Source organism: Hyperolius riggenbachi, chromosome 7 (genome assembly GCF_040937935.1).
Source record: "Hyperolius riggenbachi isolate aHypRig1 chromosome 7, aHypRig1.pri, whole genome shotgun sequence".
In the NCBI taxonomy this organism is placed as follows: domain Eukaryota; kingdom Metazoa; phylum Chordata; class Amphibia; order Anura; family Hyperoliidae; genus Hyperolius; species Hyperolius riggenbachi.
The window spans coordinates 153,911,415-153,934,192 of record NC_090652.1 but is presented as its reverse complement, the minus strand read 5'-3'; the positions used below and the strand labels follow the sequence as shown (position 1 = coordinate 153,934,192).

At 41.2% G+C, this 22,778-nt stretch overlaps 1 protein-coding gene across 3 annotated transcripts in view; it reads right to left on the bottom strand.

The window, feature by feature from the left end:
• Positions 1-22,778, bottom strand: part of LOC137524653 (myosin-11) — a 162,134-nt gene that overhangs the window by 93,216 nt on the left and 46,140 nt on the right. For all 3 annotated transcript variants that reach the window (XM_068244767.1, XM_068244768.1, XM_068244769.1), the window contains exon 4: positions 7,374-7,401. In XM_068244767.1, the coding sequence (XP_068100868.1) occupies positions 7,374-7,401 (28 nt within the window). The remainder of the gene's footprint in view (positions 1-7,373; positions 7,402-22,778) is intronic.

Genomic DNA, 22,778 nt, shown 5'->3' with positions numbered 1-22,778 from the left:
CTGTGTCTCTGAGTGTCATTTAAATTGTCGTAAGTATTCATTACAATAGCTGAATATTGCTGTAACGGAAGAAAACAGAGGAACCGAGTAGCTGAATGTAATTGTCTCCTATTTAATCGAATGACTGTTGGCAGGCATATCAGTCATACTCTATAAATTATACTGCTTTGGTAGGGAACAATTACTTTGTTTACCATTGTCGAACAACCAGTCTATCATTTGCATGGTATTAGCGTGCTATATTTTATAGCGTGTGAGGCATGAAATCCACTTTCACTGACACAGACATTTGAAAATGGTTATAGAATAATGGCGGCAGGAATACGCTCAAATACATTTTCAGGGGAGACAACATCATTATGAACCACCAATTTAGGAGACACTAGGCTTGTTTCATTCTCTTCAATGAAATAAATATTTTATAATGATGAGATTATTTTTATTTAACTATTATGGCAGTAGGTAGAAGTATCTCCATTGGTGACAAGTATAGGGAAAAAAAACATTCTGAAAAAGAGGTCAGCAATTCCAGCCTCCATATTTTATCTGAATACAATGATGTTCTACAAAGCTGGCTACTTTGCAAATTAAAGTCAAATTCCACTTGTATTTAAAGGAGCAAAGAGAAAGAGAATCAGCCAGCACTACAATATGGCTGCACTACATTTCACAAGAGAGCAGGCAAAATCCTACCACATGTTGCCTCCAGGATTGCCTAAGTGCCGCGCACACAATGGCAAAAACTAGGATCAAAATGTGGCAGTTGCGCAAACGACGGTAAGCGATAGTACCTACGGTTGTCCATTTAACTGAATGGATGGCATTAAGCAATTAGCGCCACCACCATCATTTAGCATTGCAGAAGTGTCCGTGTGAACCAGCCCTAACTGTCCCTCGGAGGAAGTCACAATGTAATCTCTATCACTGCCATAGACTAATGTTTGTACTAGAGTCTTAGACCTCTTGCACACTGCATGCATTTCCGATTCCGCTGCCGCTTTTTAATCGGTTTTTACCTCCGATTCCGATTCAGATTTTTAATCTTTACTGCATGCTGCGTTTTTTTTCTGTTTTTCTGTTGAATGTATTCAGGGAAAATTGGAATTGAAAATCGGAATCAGAAACGGAATCGGAATCAGAATCAGAAAACGGATTTGCAGTGTGCAGGAAGCCTAAGGCCAATTAGGCCTATCTGTTTTTAGTTTTAGGGGGTGAGAGTAAAGGGAAATGCCCAGAGATAATCCCCACAAACATGTGGAGAATAAGAAAAAACAAAAACAAGACAAATAACATTTATAATGTGCTTTTCTCCTGATGGACTCAAAGCGATTGAGCTGTAGCCACTAGGGCACACTTAGTAGGCATTAGCAGTGTTAGAGAGCCTAGTCCAAGGACTCCTTGCTAAATACTTGGAATAATAGAACACAGCAGAGGCGCCAGACAAGAATAAAATATTTAAAAACCGTTTAAAAGGAGGGATGTAGGTGGACTCACCTCCCTCAGGTAAAGACCAGCCAATGAGCCGTTGGTAAACAACAATACAATTTATTGGGGATTCTGGAGAAGGGGTGGAGGGGTGCATCCCCATCTGTTTTTCCTGTCTACAGAGAGCGACATTTTAATACCTGAGTGGGGTCAGGTTATAATTCTCCCCACGTGTCGTTCCAGTGGTTGCCTGTGTGGTAACCCAACCTTGTGAGTATATCTACTATTGATTTACATTTGCCTCATCTTATTCCGACATACTGCACCATATCGGGCTCTCGGTCTCATTTGTGTTTTTTATAAGCTCCTTGCTAAATACGTGCTGGCTTACTGAACAGGAAGAGCTGAGATTTGAACACAGGTCTCCTGTGTTAGAGAAAGCAGAACAAGCATGCAAATCAAATGTTTCTGACTAAAGTCTGACTGGATTAGCTGCATGCTGCATACTGTCCCCCTCCTTTCTTGCACAAATGCCCACCGCAGCTACTTCCTGGTCATCCGGTCCTAGCTGGGCGTGTCCTTGATCATGTGCCCGTGGCCAGGAGGGCTTTGCACATGTGAATGATGTAATTGTGATGTTATATTCAGAGCACTGCCAGCCATGGGTGCGCAATCAAAGACACACGCAGCTGTACCAGCTCCTGCGCATGAGGAGTACTTCATATACATACCTGCTCCCCCATTTTTACTGTATGGTTCAGCTCTGGTATCCTTTAAAAGGGACATAATAGTGTAAATCAGTTTAATCTAAAGAATAACTGAGCACATACATTTATATCTAATACCTGGAGGTATGATTAAATTCTTAGAACATATATATCTGTTAGTAATTTATATGTACTGGTCATTTTAATGATAAAGTTCGATACCTGATTGTATGAGGCAGCTAAGGTCTTTGTGTAATGTTATATGAGGCAGGATAGCTCTGCATACAAACATCTGTGTGTACTCAGATATAAATAAAATATCCTGTGGGAACTCTAACAAGGCAAACATTCCTCTACAGTATTCCCAATAAACACACCTTGCAGCTAAACATTTTCATTTCAGTCTGTGTTTTGGAAAACTGGAACCTTTCCTCAAAAAGACGGCAAAGAGCAGAATCTCCATGTAAAAGGTTACTCTGTGGTCATAATGTCTTTAAATTGCATTTCCTTTCTCCCAGGCTAAAAGTGCCTGTCTCTTGGCATTTCCCGAAAATCCCTGGCTCCTTGACCATATATGGCATCATATCTGTCTAATTGTCATACCATGCTGCGAGGCATTCACTGCTAAACTCTTTCACTTGACAACTTTGAACATTTCCTATAGTGTTTGTGATTCATGTACAGCAATAAATTAATGGATAATTGAACAAGGGCAATTTATGACACATTTTTGGAGCTGTTTAATAAAGGAAGGGAATCTGTGATTTATGTATGCATGTTTCAGTGCCTTACTAATCCTCTAAAGGAGCCTTGTTATGTGAAATCTTGTGCGGTGTTTACTACTATGGATACAACATAACAGGGTATTTACAGCTTAGGGGACTCTCACTTCAATAGACTTGAAAACAAACAGGCCCTTATGCCTCATTCACACTACAGGTGTTGCTGTGCACATTTCGGCAATGCTTATTGCTTGCATCAGAGGTGCATAGACAGAACTGTTTGATGTTCTCACTATTGCGCTGCGCAGCAATGCCTTGTGATAACACACTGCGGCACGCATTTTTGGACGAAACACAGTGCTGACCCATTCACTATAGAGCAGGAGTGTCAAACTCAAATACAAAGTGGGCCGAAATTGTACACTGAGAACCTAGTCGCGAGTCAACCTCAATGTCTACTGGCCACCTTCCTACCTTATAAAGTTCCCTGGTGTCTAATGGCCCCCCTTCAACTCCTATACAGTTCCGTGGTATCAAGTTGTCCTCACTCCCCTATACAGTTCCCTGGTGTCCAGAGGCCCCCACCCTCCCCTATACAGTTACATAGTGTTTAATGCTCCCCCCACCCCATATGGCTTCCCTGGTGTTCTAGGGCTTCACCTCCTATATAGCTTCCCTGATGGTCTAGAGTGGGCCAAACATAATGCAAAGTGGAGAAACTACTTGAGGGCCAAATGTAATGGCTCTGATGGCCAGATTTGGCCTGTGGGCCAGAGTTTGACATGTATGGTATAGAGAATAGGATCGGCAGTGCAATGGAAAGAAACATAGATGGCATGCGATTGTGTGCATTGTGTTATCCGAACATACAGCCATCTGTGTTTCATAATGTGAAAGAGGCATTATTCCACCATGATTTATTGTGCTTACCCAGTGGAAGTTCAGCAAAGCGCAAATACATTTTCTCATAGAGTTGCTGCTGACGAGATGTGGTATGACAGTAAGTCATATACACACTATGGTGTATATGACTTACTGTCATACTACATCTTGCCAGCAGATGGTGCTGTAGATGATCTCTCTAACTGCAAATCCCAAAGGGACAAAAACCAAGCTAGGCTGCACCAAAACCTAAATGAGAGAACCCCTCTAATTTTAGGCACTAGCTGTACAGTATGCCCAATAGTTCTGTTTCAGAATTATAAGTTTATCCAATATGAGCATATGGTAATTTATGTATGAGTTCCTAAAGTACATGTTCAGGGAAGTGCACTGAACTGAAAGATACTTTTAAAAAAGAGAACTTTTCTGCATAGTGTTTGTATGTTCTCCCCTCGCTTGCATGGGTTTCCTTCAGGTAATCTGGAATTTCTTTCACAACTTTTTCTTGTTGTTATACAACAAGCCCCTCCCACTGGTTATTCCACACCAATTGCAACTAGTCTTTTAGTAAGAGGTGGGGAATATTATCTTGCTCTCTGATTAGTAAATCAGGTCACATGAAGTTTTAAACAGTATGTTGTCCACAGGATGCAATTGGGAGCAGCAGGAAACAAACTGCCCATAGTATTGGTGTTTGTATTGCAATACACATTTAGGCTTTTTATAAACAGGCTGCCACATCTCTGCACTGGGTACAGAAATTCATAAGTACACCACACAAATGGAAATTAGTAATGTTAGTGCAGGGGCGCTTCTAGCCCTTTTATCACTCCAGGCAAGAAATCCTGTGCCCTCCCTACCCCCCCCCCCCCCCCCTCTACACACGCGCGCGCGCTAACAAAAAAAATTGGGAAGTGTCTATCTTTCTCTGGATTTCATTTAGACACTTCATATTCTCCTACATCCCAAAGACATACATATTCAATCAACTGAGTTCACCCAAAACAATCCCATATTCAAAATTTGAAAATATTAGACTATAACTATGGTAGGAATTAGATTGTACGCTCCTCTGAGGACAGTCAGTGACCTGACTATGCACTGTGTAAAGTGCTGCTTAAGATGTCAGTGCTATATAAATACATAATATTAATATGGTAGGGCATTAGACTATGATTATGTTAGGATTAGACTGTGAGCTCATCTGAGGACAGTCTGTGACACGACTATGTGATCTGTAAAGTGCTGCAGACGATGTTAGTGCTATACAAGATGACTTCCACATGTGACAGAGCCCTCATAAGGACACAGACCTGCTGCTACACTCAGGGCTGATGCACATCAAGAGTGCTTCTGAGTTCTTTTCAAATCGTCAGCACTTTGAAAATCGTTTGGCTAATGTTACCCTATGAGGGTGTTCCCACAGCATTTTTTTCAAAATCGCAAACACGCTGCATGTAGCATTTTTGGAGCAATTCTGCTTGATTGAATGAGCAAAAATGCTAATTTATTTAAAAATCGCTTGACAAAATCGCAATTGCTAAGCGCTAGTTTTGCTATTGCGATTTTTGTGTGCACTAGCCCTTACAGCAAGTCACACTATGCAGACAACAGAGACTCGCTGGGACACATGTGTCTTTCCTAGCTGCTATTCCTGATCTCACCATGCTGTCCTGTCCTCAGGCTGGGAGCACGACGATCGCTATACCGCCGACCCCGAACAAGACATCACAGAACGACGCGGGTTCCCAGCTGCCCCAACGCCGCCTGCTGTCCGTGTGAACCAGCCCTTAGTTGTCAGTCTCTCAGGACAGGAAACATTTTTTCTTCTAATCAGCTCTGTGAAAGCTTCTGGAGGGGGGAGGAGAGGCACTGAGGACAGCTATAAAACAAAACCTTCTGCTAGGGAGAGTCTATAAAGCCAAGCTGTGAATGGTTGTTTACCAGTGTCTGAGCAGATGTAGTCATTAGAACAATTGTTAAGGAAGCAGAATGCTTTTTCTCTCCAGACCCTTAAAACGTTCTTCCAGAACAGGGAAAATATATTTTTTTTCCCTGGACTGACAGTAATTTATTGCACCTTTCCCCATCATTGCGCTTCAAGCCACCACCTGCACTGCCAGTGGGTTGAAGTGCCTCTGTGTTAGTGAATCCTTCTGGACTGTAAATCTCTGCAGATGCACTTCCATTTGCATCTTTTTAAGGACTTGTTTATTCACATGTCAGCATGATAAAAAAAAAACATGTACTATTGACAATGTTCTGTAGATGATATAATTTTTCTTTCTATCAGGTTCATGGTATAGGTATTACACAGTTATTATGAAATGCTTATTTTATTGTAATTTTTTTTCTGTGGGAATTTAAATAACATTTGGAGTCAATTACTTTCATGTCTCCAGAAGCTTTGAAGTGGGAGGAAGAGATTATGCTTTTCTAAACCAGAAAAAAAGAGAATGTAATATTTTTGTTTTAGTGACCATGCTTAAAAGCTGAAATTAGAATCACAGAAATTATATTTCTGTACACAAATACTAAATCATGCTTGCAGTGCAGTAGTTTCCCTGGGAAAATAGCAGATACTTATGACATTTATTCTGTGACTTGTGGCTTCTGTGGAAGTGACAGTAATTATGAATTATCAAATGTACGTAGAAACAATCTTACCATTTACCAGTTTGTGGTTTAAGATGGTACAAAATACATATCGTGATGTGCCCATTACACACCTTATGCATTCCAAACTTATGCATTTAGATAAGTAAACCATTATTTAAAAAGGGTAATTACTTAATTTTGGAGAGAAAATCATGAAGGAAGTCTGTGGTTAAACCTATACTAATCTTGGTGGGTTTACTATGATGTTTGAAAGCAGAGAAGTTCCTTGGCTGGTCTCCTCCTGCTGCTTTACACATTAGAGGAGTGATTACCTGGAGAATCCCCACCACTAGACTGCCAAATCAGCACTTCAAAAGCTAGTCTATTGTTTACACTCTGGTTGCCCCAACCAACCATAGCCAAAGCTATAGAGCAGGGGTTTTTGGGTTTTGCCAACATAAGTTAGTAGATTGTAAATGCTATTAAGCATTACAGTTAGCTCATACATATCTCTAATTTTCCATTATTTTAAAAATAATACGGAAGCAATCTGTAGACACAACTAAACTAATTACAGTAGTCTATTTAAGAAGAGCCAATGCTGCTAAGTCTTTTCCTGCACATACAAGAGAAGCAGCAAAGTAAAATGGTTGGATAATGCACAGCTCTGCACCTTTGAAGCAAAACATCTTAGGCAATTATAAGTTTTAAAGTGAGATCTATGTTGTGTTGACTTATATGGTCAGAGCAAATCAATATGTCTCTGGTGCACACTCCATTCTAATTCAGTTCAGAAGCATCTATTGATCATGATAAATGGAAATGCTTCCCTCTGCCTGGGAAGATGTGCAGGGCTACATTGTAGTGCAATGCGTAGAACCGCAACACGTGACACTTTCTCATGTCATTTTCTAACAAAACTTTCAAAATCTTTGGGCTTCAATAAGTCTACAACTGCCACAGGCGGTCTCCGCCTCAGTTAGACTATAATCCTAATGTGACTGTAATGTATGCATCTGAATATAAGAATTGTACTTACGTGCACAGAATAGACTGATCTTCACGATCTAGAAAGAAGAAAGAAGAAATTGTTAGAAAAACATTTGTCTCACAAAGAAATGTTCCCAACCATGTATTCAGTAACTAGTCAATCTACAAAGTGTGATATCAACATATTGTTACAATACATGTATATAGCACTACCACATTTTCCATAGTACATTAGAGAAAATATGGAACCAACCACTCCATTTCACAACCACAATCAAAGGCCATTTATTGTCAATAGGGGAAATCAGCACTTTTAAAAGGCAAAAAGCAATTAGCTGGAAAGTCCATAGTTCGATGCGCCAAGCACCACATTCACATCCACAATTTGCCAAATAAGATATGTTACGTCAACCCGGTGCACTTAGGTGATGCTTAAGGACTTAGGTGATTATATGGGCACACAGATAATTTAGATGAATAGAGCTTGGGATTTTGTATCCCCCCCCCCTCTCTTTGATACAAAATCAATGAAACAATGGGGGAGCCCTAAAGTCCATGGGATGGGGGAGCTCACTTCAACAACACTGACCATTTAAACTGATGGAAATACTAGATTGCAGCTCCTCTAGGGTTGAGTGGTTGAGACATTTCTTTCTCACTAATGGTACAATATTTTTTGTCCAGTCTTACCACTCTTATGTATATGAGGGACTACCTAAAATATCCATTCAAAATATAGTCATTTAGTTTACCCATCAACTACATAGATAGATTGAAAAAAAGACATTGTATCATTAGTGTGCACTTTGTTTCTCCTTCCCTCTCTCCATAACTGTCTGGCTCTGGAGTCCCAGATTTCTGAAGAAGTCTATTTAAATTGAATTTGTATAATCTTCCCATGTTTATGTGAGATAGGTTTCCTCGATGTGCTCCTGTTTCCTTCCAGAAACATACAGGTAGGTTCATTTGTTTTAATTTGTTTCTCCATATTTAAGTAGCCCTTGGATGTTGTAGGCACAATGACCTCTATTGAGGGACAGAAGTTATGTGAATTGTTCAATGTGTTCTGTAAGGTATTGCTGAAAATGTATGAAAAGTAGGGGAGAAATGGTCACCCATATATAAAGCACCACTCCATTTGTTTCAAAAAATGTATCAAAATATTTATTCATTTGTTATGGTCTATGTTTTCTTTCAAATATGACTGGAAACGAATGAATAAATAATTTGATACATTTTTTTTAAAACAAACGGAGTGGGGCTTTATATGTGGGTGACCTTTTCTCTCGTATTTTTCATACGTGTCTCATGCATCCATAGCACACTGCCTTTGGTTGAGTGCAGTGACCCTCACTTTCCTTATTGCTGAAAATGTGTTTGCACTAGTGTTAGATGGCCACTAATGATCCAATCTTTTTCATCCAATTTTACCAAATCTATGTAATATAAGGGTAAATTGAGTGGACATATTGAATGGATAATTTAGGCAGTTACCTTATATTACATAGAAATGGTAAGATTGGATGAAAAAGATTGGATCATTAGTGGCCAACTGGCCACCTTTAGGTCTGCTTCACATATCTATAACTAGACCCTGGCACACCATTCTGTTGCTGCCCAGCAGTGGATGTGTGCCATTCATCAAAAATGATTGGCAGCACACCCACTATCTATAAAAATGTGTAGTACTAAGTTGTGACCCAGTGGATAGAGCCATAATGAAGATGTGTGAAAGGGTATGAGGCTGTCTGGTATCTGTTGCATTACAGCATAACCCAACAGATGTAGTGTGAATCAGTTCTAAAATATAATAACTATATATTTCTGTTATGCATTTAGTTATGCATACATTCTATTCCAGGTCAAGGTGGCACAAGTCTCATCCTATAGTAGTTGAAAGTATTCCACTTAGGTATTCTGTAGGTAAGGAAATCACCCAACAATGGCCTCGATTCATAAAAGTGAGTGCAGTAGTTCAGAGACGGGCTGGAAATTACCGCTAGCGGTAAATGAGGATTTTTGCAGTGAATTCATAAAAAAAAAAATCAGAGTGCGAGGTGATTGCAATAGCAGTCGGCAAGTGTGCGGTAACTGTGCAGTAAGTGTACGTTAAGTGTGGTGCGGAAAGCTGTCGGTATAATTTGCTGAGTGCAGTAGTTTGCCGCTGACTTCCTAATGACAAGGTGCATGCTGGGTAAAAGTGGGCAGCTTTAGACACACGTCACTTATTTTTTATAAACGATAAATTATGTTTATATATATATATATATATATATATATATATATATATATATATATATATATATATATAATAATGTATATATATATATATATATATATATATATATATATAATAATGTATATATATATATATATATATATATATATAATTATTCTTATAAATTATCTAACTCTGTACGATTTCTAAAAGCCTGGGTGATATTACAACCACCCTTCCTCCTTTGTATCCTTAAAAATTCCATAACATTAAGTTGAAAGGGCTCCATATGTCACCTAAAATGCTACTGTGTAGAGCAAACTCGCCAGGTCTTTGTTGGCGAGAACACCATGTTATTTATCGCTTCCTTACTCCCCCTTTTTTTTTCATGAATACACTTCATTCAGTTTACAGACACAAACAAAGTTTTCATTACCGCACTATTACTGCACTACTACCACATGCGGAATTACCACTATTACCACATGCGTAAAACATGCGTTAAATTTTATGAATCCACTATCAACAACATACCATGCGGTAATTTTACTGCTTGGGCGATAACGCATGCGGTAATGCTTTATGAATCGAGGCCGTGGGCACACATATTTTGTTAATTGGATCACATAGTAAAGGTTTGTCATTCAACAACTATCTCCTTGTCTTTTATTAGTAAACATTTAACATTAAAGCTAGATCTTCATCTGGATTTTACTGCACTGATGTTGGCTGTGCAATAAATAAATAATTATAAAATATTTATGGCTAATGAACAAGGAACATTGAGTTTAATTGACTTTCAGTTCACATTTACATAAGGAAACACAAAAGGGGAAACGGAGAGCATGATATGGTCAAGTATGTACTAATAATAGATAAATATTTCAATTTAAAATTGAGTAATACTCACAAACATGGGTTACCTCATTGGCAATCACTGCAAATGTGGGCAGGGAGAACAACCCTGACCCTACTCAGGTTAAGAAGTTGCTCTTTGCAGTATTTGACAACAAGGGGTAGCACCCCTCCACCAAGGGTGGACAATAGGCGATATGATAGTAGGTAAAGCAGAGGCACCAATAAGATTGAAATACGCTAAAATGCTTTAAAAAAGGAGATAGTGGTGGACCTACCTCCCAACAAGTAGTCTGCTTCAAAAAACAGGTTTATTGACAAAAACTCCAGATGAGACACGGTTTGCAGCTCACATCTGCTTCCTCAGGCAAACATATATAAGAGTATATGTTTCAGAAGCACTGTAAATTCACTGTGTTCCTGAAACAGATACTGAGGAAGCAGGGGGGACCTGCAAAATGCATTGCATGTTGAGTTTCTGTCTTAACAAAGCTGTTTTTTTAAAATAGACTGCTTGTGACTTCTGTAAGTCCACTGCTGCCTCCCTTTTTAAACTGTTTGTATTTTAGCTGTATTGGCGACTCTGTTTCACCTACTATCAGTTTATATTTAGTTCATGAATCAGCTCTACTAATTAGTAGTATAGAGGAGAGGAAGAGTGGGGTAATAAAATGGGAATTGGCAAAACGAGTCCAACTTAGCAGATCATGATTACCACAAAAAGGGTTGGCGTCTGACTTCAGAAGAGGCTCATAAAGAGATAACATAACTGTCTAATCCAGAGGCTAATGGTTGTGTGGGGGTCTGTTCACTCTGTGTCTCTATAGAGTTTTTACTTTACTATGTCACGGATAGAGCGTATATGCTAAACAAACTAATCAAAAGTAACGTGAACATTTAAAGGAAAACTCTCAAAGCTGTTGTTTCTGCTATAACACCTGTCATACAGAGGAGCAGTATAGGGATTATTTTTTGCTATTATTACTATTTTTCTTCATTGAAACAGGGTACCATAGAACTGGAGTCGGGGTCAAGGAGCAGAAGCCACCATCTGTGACAGGGGTCTCTGTTATTTGTAAGTTTCAGCATGGCATCCTGAAATATTTGCTCCCCCCTCACTGCTGTGTGAAATTGGCGCTTGCGCGGCAGCAAGAGTGTATGAGAATGAGAAGCGAGAAAAAACCTCTCTCGCTATCTCTATACTGCAGAATACCCCGTCCAGCACATGCGCACACTTAGGAGCCTTCAATTAGCTGTCTGCCGTTGCTTTGCAATGGCAAACAGTGACCTCTATGGTGACAAGAAAGACTGTTTGTGGGTGGGCTGATGAATTCTTGCAGGTAGCCTCTGTGGAAAAACACAATCCGCAGAGGCTGTCTGCAGGAATTCTTCTGCCTGTCCACCAACCAACAGTCTTTCTTCGGCTACCATAGAGGACACTAAGCTAGATGAGGTCACTCGCTCCTCATACATTCTTGCTGCAACGCGAGCGCAGCTTTCGCACAGCGGTGAACGGGGGAGCAAATATTTCACAATGCCATGCTGAAATTGTTACAAATAATGGCGACCCCTGCCACTGATGGCATCTTTTGCTCCTCGATGCTGATTCTGGTTCTATGGGACCCTATTTCAATGAAAAGAAAAATGGTAATAGAAGCAAAAAATAAAAATGAAAACTACCATTTTCATCCCTATACTGCTCCTCTGTATGACAGGTGCTGTGGCAGAAACAACAGCTTTGATAGTTGTCCATGATGAACGAAAATTACATTTTATTACTAGAAATGAATGAGACATGTACAAGTCATTATCATCATCCATGTAAGGGCAGAATGCTCTCTTTCACACAGCTACAAAGGATGAGAAAAGGGGGAAGATAAAACAGACATTAGAAGTACTGTATCTCACCCCCACAGCCCATAATAACTACAATCAGTCTTGGCTGCTGTTCAAGCCACAGACCTCTTTTCTCCATAGACTTCACTCTTAGTCACTGACAAGAACAGAAAATAATTTTCAGTATCACAGTTTAACCAGTTCAGCCTTCAGTCGTTTTCACTTTATGCATCCGAGCAATGTTCATCTCCCATTAATTAGCCTATAACTTTATCACTACTTATCACAATGAACTGATCTATATCTTGTTTTTTCCACCACCAATTAGGCTTTCTTTGGGGGGTACATTTTGCTAAGAGCTACCTTACTGTAAATGCATTTTAACAGTAAGAATAAGAAAAAAAATGAAAAAATTCATTATTTATCAGTTTTCGGCCATTATAGTTTTAAAATAAAACATGCCTCCATAATTAAAACCCACGTATTGTATTTGCCCATATGTCACGGTTATTTCACCGTTTAAATTATGTCCCTATCACAATGTATCGCGACAATATTTTATTTGGAAATAAAAGAGCATTTTTTCCGTTTTGCATCCATCACTATTTACAAGCTTATAAAAAAAAATAGAGAGAAATATTTCATCTTTACATAGATATTTAAAAAGTTTAGACCCTTAGGTAAATATTTATGTGTTTTTTTTTTTTTTTATAGTGATGTTTTTTTTTTTTTATTAAACATTTTATGTGGGCATTTTTGGGAGGGTGGGATATAAATAGTGTTTTATTTGGGGAAATATTTGTGTATTGTAATGTTTTTTTACTTTTACTCGTAGTTTTACTTTTTGGCCACAAGATGGCAATCTTGAGTTTGTTTACATGACGTCACTCTAAGCGTACAATGTACGCTTAGAGGGACAGAGCTTCAGAAAAAGCGTAGCTTCCGAGAGAAGCTGTCGCTTTTTCAGCGGGGGAGAGGAATCAGTGATCGGGCACCATAGCCCGATACATTGATTCCTGGGCTACCGAATCCGCGGCCGGGAGTGCGCGTGCACGCGCGCGATTGGCCGCGGGAGCACGCGGACGCGCACGTGGCCTCCTGGACGTAGATACTAGGTCCTGGAGGCATAAATGGTTAAGCACATTTCATTTACATTTGTCTGCTGTTTGATCTTGTGTGCAATATAACAGACAACTAATGCAAAGGTATTTTATATAAGCTGCAAACCTTATTTTACACTAAATACAAAAATCTACTATTCCCTTAAAGCACACCTGAACTGGGAGGAATATGGAGACTGCCATATACCAGGGTTAGGCAAGGGAAAGGGTGTTAACATTGGGGGGCCCGATCAAAGTTGTTCTGGTGGGCCCCATGATTTGAAGTAATGACCCTGCATCGTAAGAAGCAATGCCTTCCTACTTTGGCTCATAAATTAGTTAATTTTAAATAGTACTTTTAAAGGACACCTGAAATGAGATGGATATGGAGGATGCTGTACAGACCCGGATTTACATCATAGGAGCCTATAGGCACAGATGTCCTGGCACCCTAGACTTTACCCTCCGTGAATCTACAAACCCTCATTGAAGCACACCACACATGTGCTGGCTGGCCCAGCTGTCACTTCTCCCTTACTTCCCTTTCCCGTCATAGGTAGCTACAGGTGTCCCTTAGCATTAGGTAGCTAGAGGAACCTCAGTATTAGGTAGCAAGAGGTGTCCCCTACTTAAGGGAGATCTCATCAGTGGAATGCTGAGAGGTGGGTGAGTAACCTAATTTACGATCAACTCGAGACTCTGCATAAAGAAGTAGGGAGGGACTAGGGGAGGAGATTGAGTTGTATTTCCATCATCAGGCGGCTGTAGGCAGTAGGCACCCACCTACAGGGCCTTATGGTAAATTTTACCCTGATGCCGTATTTATTTCCTTTTGAACAATGCGGATTGCATGGCAGTCTTGCTGATCATCTGCCTCTAATAATTTAGCCATAGACCCTAAACATGTTTCTGACTGAAGTCTGACTGGATTAGCTGCATGCTTGTTTCAGAAATGTGATCCAGACACTCCAGCCACAGAGATCAGCAGGACTGCCAGGAAACTGTTATTGTTTAAAAAGAATTAAATATGGCAGCCAGGCCCGGATTTACCTCACAGGAGCCTATAGGCACAGATCTCCTGGCACCCTAGACTCCGCCCTCCCTAATCCTATAAACCCCCACCGAATCGCATCACAAGTGTGCTGGCTGGCCCACTTCCCTTGCCTGCCATAGATAGGTACTGGTGCCCCTTAGCATTAGGTAGCCAGAAGTACCCTCATTATTAAATAGTTATAGGTGCTCCCAAATATAAGATAGCTAGCGAAACCTCAGTATTAAGTAGCTAGAGGTGCTCCTGACTGAAGGGAGATCTCATCAGTGGAATGCTGAGAGCTGGGGGAGTAACCTCTCATTTACACTCTCATCAGGACTCTGCATAGGGAGGAGGGAGGTGCTCGGGAAGGGGAGTGAGCCGCCCTTCCATCATCAGGCGCCTGTAGGCACGTGCCTATAGTGCCTAATGGTAAATCCGGCCCTGATGGCAGCAACTTTATCCCTCTCAGTTTAGGTATACTTGCACAGCAGTAAATCTTTTGCCTGGTCTCTTTATTGGAATTGTGAGGTCAGAGGCCTATGAAAGAGGATTGCTTACATCTTTGTTTAAAGGCTTGCTTTTCTGGCTACAGTGATGATCTGCTGCCACTGGTCCCTTCAGGGTCAAAGATCACCCAAAATGATATTTCGTGATCACTTTGGGTGAGAGAGTACCAGAAAACTGTGCAAGTTTGCTTAGCATCCTGACCTGCCCTATAGGGATGGAGACTTAGTCAATCATGAAGCATCCTGTCGCAGCTTCAAGCGGGAACTATAATAGTGGTTAACCAAGTAATATCCAACTCTAACTAATGGAGACCAAACATCCGTATGACAAACCATAACTGAGTTTTTTTTTTCCACTTTAAAATGTAAAGGCAAATTCTAATCTGGCTGAGATGTTGTATTCATAGAGTTGCATGTTATCCCCTTGAATGGGTTTCAATTTCCTCCCACATCCCCAAAACATATTAGAGGGGCTTTACTCTGACTTGTTCAGACAAGAAAAGAGACGTTACTGATTGATAAGGACATTTATGGATCAAACTTCCAGGGTGTAACGGAGACTATCTGTAGTAGTAATAATCTACATCTACATCTGGCTATACTGGTGAGGCACTGCCTAATACTATGTGGGCACATCTGGCTATATTGGGGGGGGGGGGCTGCCTAACACTATGTGGGCACATCTATCCATACTGAGGGGGCTGCACAATACTATGGGACACATCTGGCTACATGGGCAGCACGGTGGCGTAGTGGTTAGCTCTCTCGCCTTGCAGCGCTGGGTCCCTGGTTTGAATCCCAGCCAGGGCACTATCTGCAAAGAGTTTGTATGTTCTCTCTGTGTCTGCGTGGGTTTCCTCCGGGCACTCCAGTTTCCTCCCACATTCCAAAAACATACAGATAAGTTAATTGGCTCCCCCTAAAAAATTGGCCCTAGACTACAGTACTTACACTACATAATATAGACATATGGCAATGGTAGGGATTAGATTGTGAGCTCCTTTGAGGAACAGTTAGTGACTATATATATATATATATATATATATATATATATATATATATATACAGGGCCGGGCCGAGGCATAGGCTGGAGAGGCTCCAGCCTCAGGGCGCAGTGTAGGAGGGGGCGCACAATTCATTCAGCTGTCATTCCTAATTGTGTTTGAAGCAGAAAGAAATAAGAAAAGGGGATACATAGCAGTGACTGCAAGCCAGATAACTACATATTAAGGTGTTGGGGAGGTTGTGGGCCCTGTGGCCCTCTTAGTCTAACAGCAATCAGTGAGTGACAGCTGGGGTGGGAGGGGTGGAGGGGCGCACTTTGGTGTCTCAGCCTTGGGTGCTGGAGGACCTTGTCCCGCCTCTGTATATATATATATATATACTAGCTGATTGCCCGGCATTGCCCGGTTATGTATTTGGTTGGTGTTGGCTCCGCCCACTTTTCTAACCCTAACACACAATGACTCAATGACCTAGTTTATGAGCTTTGCATTGTTTGGCATCAATAATTTGCATTGAAAGGAAACAAATCTGATTGGCTGTGGCTCCACCCTCTTCTGATTTTGAACCCCAGTCACCAAATGACCAACTGTAGCAGGTTTTAAGCTTGTGTCCTTAGCAGTGCAAGAATGGCAGCAATTGAATATTCCCCTTGAAAAGCAATAAATGAATTTGGATTGGCTTTTGTAGGCTCCACCCTCTTTTATGAATATTAATCCCAGTCACCCAGTGACCAACTGTGCAAAGTTTGAGAACCCTACCATTAACAGTGTAAGAATGGCTGCAGTTTACATTTTCTCAGTGAAATTTGTATTTGTCTCCGCCCACTGATGACCCAGCATTGCCTGGGTATGTATTTGGCTGGTGTTGGCTGTGCCCACTTTTTGTAATAGTAACAGACAATTACTTAATTACTCAGTGACCAAATTTGTAAGCTTTGCAGTCTTTGGCATCAATAATTTGCGTTGAAATGAAACAAATCTGATGGGCTGTTTGTGTCTCCACCCCTTTTCTACATTTGAACCCCAGTCACCCAATAAATAACTGTACCCTGTAACAGTGCAAGAATGGCAGTAATGAAATACTTCCCTTCAAAATCAATAGATTAATTCTGATTGGCTTTTGTAGGCTCCATCCACTTTTATGAATAATAGCTGATGAATCGGCGTTGCCCGGGTATGTATTTGGCTGGTGTTAGCTCCGGCCACTTTTTCTAACCCTAACACACAAATACTCAATGACCAAGTTTGTGAGTTTTGGGGTCTTTGTCATCAATAATTTGTATATTCCCATAGAAATTAAGCAAATCAGATTGGCTGTTTGTGGCTCTGCATCTCTCCGGCATTTGAACCCCAGTCACCCAATGACCAACTGTAGCAGGTTTGAGGCATCTGCTATTAATAGAGCAAAAATGGAAGCAATTTAAATATTCCCCTTGAAAATCAACAGGTGGATTTTGATTGGCTATTATAGGCTCCACCCACTTCCCATAATATTAATCTCAGTCACCCAGTGACCATCTGGGCAGAGTTTGAGAACCCTGCCATTAACAATGTAAGAATGGCTGCAGTTTATATTTTCCTAGTGAAATTTGTTTTTGGCTCCGCCCAATTTTTGTAACCTTGACACACAGTCACCCAATGACCAAGTTTGTGAGCTCTGGGGTCCTTGGCTTTAATAATTTGTAATTTACCAGTGAGATGAAACAAATCTGATTGGCTGTTTGTAGCTCCACCCCTTTTCTGAATTTGAACCCCAGTCACCCAATGACCAACTGTACCAGGTTTGAGGCTTGTGCCATTAACAGTGCAAGAATGGAAGCAATTTAAATATTCCCCTTGAAAATCAAAAGGTGAATTTTGATTTTCTTTTTAGGCTCCACCCACTTTTTTGAATATTAATCCCAGAAAATCCCAGTGACCAAGTTTTAAGCTTTTGGGTTTCTTCCACATCAAAATTGTGTGAATGGAAGCAGTTTATCCAGTAAAGTAATCTGATTGGCTGTTTGTGGCTCCACCACTTAAGTGCATTTGAACCCCAGCCACTTCATGACCGACTGTAGCTGGTTTGAGGCTTCTGCCATTATTAGTGTAAGAGTGGCAGCAGTTTCAATATTTCCCTTAAAAATCAATAGGTGAATTTTGATTGGCTGTTGTAGGTTCCACCCACTTTCCTGAATATTAATCCCATTCATCCATTGACCAACTGTGTCACGTTTGAGAACCCTGCGATTAACAGAATGGCTGAAATCAATCTAACAAATCTGATTAGCTGTTTGTGGCCCCACCCCCTTTAGTGAATTTGGACCCCAGTCACCTATCAGCTAAGAGGCCTCTGCCATTAACAGTGTAAGAATGGTAGCAATGTAAATATTCCCCTTGAAAATCAATAGGTGAAATTTGATTGGCTGTTGTTGGCTCCACCCACATTTCTGAATATTAATCCCAGTCACCCAGTGGCCCACTGTGTCAAGTTTGGGAACCCTGCCATTAACAGTGTAAGAATGGCTGCAGTTTATATTTTCCCCTGGAATAAAATGTAGTTGTTGGCGCCGCCCACTTTTTCTAACCTTAACATACAGTCACTCAATTATCAAGTTTATGAGCTTTGGGCTTTTGGTATCAATTATTTGTATATTCCCATTGAAATTAAACATATCTGATTGGCTGTTTGTGGCTCTGCCCCCTTTCCGAATTTGAACCCCAGTCACCCAGTGACTAACAGTACCAGGTTTGAAGCATCTGCTATTAACAGTGTAAGAATGGCAGCAATGTAAATATTCCCTTTGAAAATCAACAGGTGAATTTTAATTGGCTGTTGTAGGCTCCACCCACTCTCTTGAATATTCATCCCATTCACCCAGTGACCAACTGTGCAAAGTTTGAGAACCCTGCCAGAAACAGTGTAAGAATGGCTGCAGTTTATATTTTCCTAGTGAACTTTATTTTTGGCTCTGCCCACTTTTTGTAACCTTGACACACAGTCACTCAACGACCAAGTTTGTGAGCTTTCAGGTTCCTGGCATCAAAAATGTGTGAATGGAAGCAGTTTATCCAGCAAGGAAATCTGATGGCTGTTTGTGGCCCCGCCCCTTTAGTTAATTTGGACCCCAGTCACCCAATGACCAACTGTACCAGGCTTGAAGCCTCTGCCACTAACAGTGTAAGAATGGCAGCAGTTTTAATATTCCCCTTGAAAATCAATAGGTGAATTTTAATTGGCTGTAGTAGGCTCCACCCACTTTCTTGAATCTTAATCGCATTCACCCAGTGACCAACTGTGACAAGTTTGAGAACCCTGCGATTAACAGTCTAAGAATGGCTGCAGTTTACATTTTTCCATTTAAAATTAATGGCTGAAATTTGATTGGCTGTGTTATGCTCCGCCCACTTTTCCTGGATTCGTAACCTCGTTCACCAAGTGACCAACTGTGCCAAGTGTGGGGACTCTGGCTTGATTACTGTGAGAATGGCAGCCTTTTACATTTTTTCCATTGACTTGAATGGGTGAAATCTGATTTTCTGTTTGTAGCTCCGCCCAGGTGTGCAGGGGGGCCGCGAGACCCCCAGATCATATCATCCCAGGTAGTAAGGGATCTGTATACCAAGTTTCGTTCAAATCGGTCAAGCCGTTTTCGCGTGATCGCGGCACATACACACACACACACATACATACATACATCCAATTTTATATATATATATATAATATATATATATATATATATATATATATACACACACTGTACAGCGCTGCGTAATATGTCGGCGCTATATAAATACTAAATAATAATAATAATAATAATAATAGTACCAGGGAGGGGGGTTGCCTAATACCAGAGGCACCTCTGGCTATACTGGGGAGGGGCTGCCTATACTATGTGGGCACATCTGGCTATACTTAGGGGCTGCCTAATACTATGTGGGCTCATCTGTCTATACTGAGGGGGCTGCACTATACTATGGGGCACATCTGGCTATTCCAGGGAGGGGGGTTGCCTAATACCAGGGGCACATCTGGCTATACTGGGTAGGGGGCTGCATAATACTATACTGGCTATACTGGGTAGGGGGTACCTAATACTATGGGAGCCCATCTGGCTATCTTGCCTGGGGAGGGGGGGTACCTCATACTGGAGGCAAATCTGGCTATTGGGGCTGCCTAATACTGTGGGTACATCTAGCTACCTATACTGTGACGGCAACCTACCTAATACGGGGGCACATTTGCTACCTATACTGGGGCAGCCGCAGGCACAATTCGGGTAGGGGGGTGGACTTCAGAATCTCCGCCTCTAGTGCTGCAGAACCTTGTCACGGCCCGGCCAGGAAACCTTTTTGTTTGGTGTTTGGACAACAGAGAAGACCCTTCAAAGACTGAGCCCTGGAAAACTCTGCCCACACTAGAAAAATCTATTTGCAATGGTGTTGCTTTTGAAATGGGATTTCTCAGAGTTAAAAAGGCCATTTTGTCATGATGCAAATCACCAATTAGATAAAACAACATGTTTTGCTCAGTCTGTCATTGTCCTGTTGTATGTTAAAATAACGTATTTCCACTTTACACACCCACAGCAATCATCAGCCAGTGAAGGCAGAGTGGAGGCAGAACTTCTGATCAGTATACTTGTTCAAGGACAGTGATTCAGAAAATATTACAGGCAACAGATCAGCACAACAGCCAGGCAAATAGCCTCTTTAAAAACGAGTCAGCAATGGTAATGTTCATTTTCATGTCATTTCAGGATTCAATTTAGCTATTTGTTGATGCAAAATATTTGACAGAAAAAGCTAAGCCGTGCAGCCTCTGTATAATGCTAGTAACATTCTGCAGTAAAGCAGCCACATTCTCCTAGGCTTGTTTACAATGCCAGGTGTCTGTTGTGTCTGTCCAAGTCCATAGCCTGGATGCCAGCACACCATATATGTGCATTCGGGGTTGGTGTGATGTGGCTCACTGCCTCGGAGCAGAAAAAAAATGACAAAGAAAAGCCCTTTTTGGAAGGCGTTAATAATGCAGGCAGTGTTTTGAGATATATTAGGTGGTAGAAGTCAAGTCACAAAATGAAGTGAAGCTTAATAAAACGCTAACTGCTTTCACTTTTCAGTAAACACATAGTTTCTGCTATTATAATATTGTTTAACATAAAGTATCTTTTGACATGACTTTCATATGTTTACACAGTATGTCTGCTGCTTAATTATTATTAGTAGCAGTAGGGTATTGTACCGTTTATTTACCTTGTACCTTTGTAGTTAGCCAATAAATGGTATCATCCTGATTTAAAACTTCTAATTATTATTAGTGTGAGGAAAACCCAACACATGGAGATTTGCATGTCTCCTTAATAATATAGCCTTCAGAGTTGGACAGTCCATGAGGCAGGTGCCAAGGCCATGCGGTTGTCCAGCTGGCATGGTTGTCTTCTCTGCTGCAGACTCCAGAAATAATAATTGCTTCTGTGGCACACTAAGAATTCAACAGGTGATTCCCAGCCATGACAACAGATGACATTAACTAGGGGGAGGAGCCTCATGCTTGCCAGCTCTTACCCTTCTGGCCAACAAACCTGCATAGTTTATTAAAGCAAACCTGTGAGATCTAAGGCTAAGATTTAGATACTTGCCTCAGTAGAGCTTCCCACGTCCTTCTCCCGACCCCTGATCCACAGTTGGACCCTCAGAAGTTTGTGGTCCCGCTCCAATTGGTGAATGACTGTGACCGTGTTGGGCAGGGCGACTCCTGCCTGTGCAGTAGCAAGGAAGGAGCTGCCGCTCATGTTTGGTGGAAAAAGGCTGTTCGGCTCCTTGCTACTTTGCAGATGCGAGCTGTTTGTGCCTGTGTTTTGTATCCGAGCACCATCTACAAGCCCTTGTCGATGGGCTTGAGGAGGACTGAGTGCCTCAGCACTGGAACAGCAAGATGGAGGGGGATGGGGGAAGCCTCTGGATTATCCTGAGGCCTACCTCTACTTAGATACGTACCCATTTGGGCAACATTCCAGGATACTATGCTCCAATATACAGTTTTCCATTATCCCTTAATGGCATTTACCAGGGGCGTTTCTAGGGTCCTTGGAGATCGGGGGCACCTGTGGGCACCAGGAGGTATATAAAAAATGGGCATGGCCATGAGGTGAGTGGGCGTTGCCATGGGTGGGGCCAAATGTACATGAACTTAGCAGTGGTGTAAGCTACAGATAACGGGCCTGCCCATCGAAATATTGGATGGAGCCCCCTGTTCTTTATTTAGATAATTTACAATCAGTATAGGCATAGATCAAAGATGTATACGCACATACAATTTTGATTGGTCAATCACTGACCCCAATTTTACCACCCCCGTGCAGTAAGTGGGCCAACAGACAATGAATTTTATGAACAGAGCTAAAATTGGCTAATCAAAATTGTATGTGTGTACCAGGCTTTACAGCTAATACTGTACATATTGAAAGTAGCAGGGATCAGCATACAATATAGCTGGTTTACAATCAGTAAAGGCACAGAGTAACACCTTACACTGTACACACTGGAGGTAAATCAGCACACAGTGCAGGCACTAGAGAACAGCGTATACTGTACATACTGTAGGCAGCAGAATTCAGCACACTGCAGCTAGCGTGCCAAAAATATGAGGATCATGTTGTGCGGCGTGCTTATCGCGCTGCACCAAAAAATGGGTGGGCCATGGACCAGAATATAGGTGTGGTAACGGGTGGAGACAAATTTACATGAACCTAGCAACGGTGGGACATTAGATTATGACAGTGGTGGTGAACCTTTTGGAGGCCGAGTGCCCAAACTGCAACCCAAAAGTCACTTATCTATCGCAAAGTGGCAACAGCAATTTAAACTAAATACTGTACAAACGTTTTAACTCATACATGAACATTATGGAAAATCCAAGT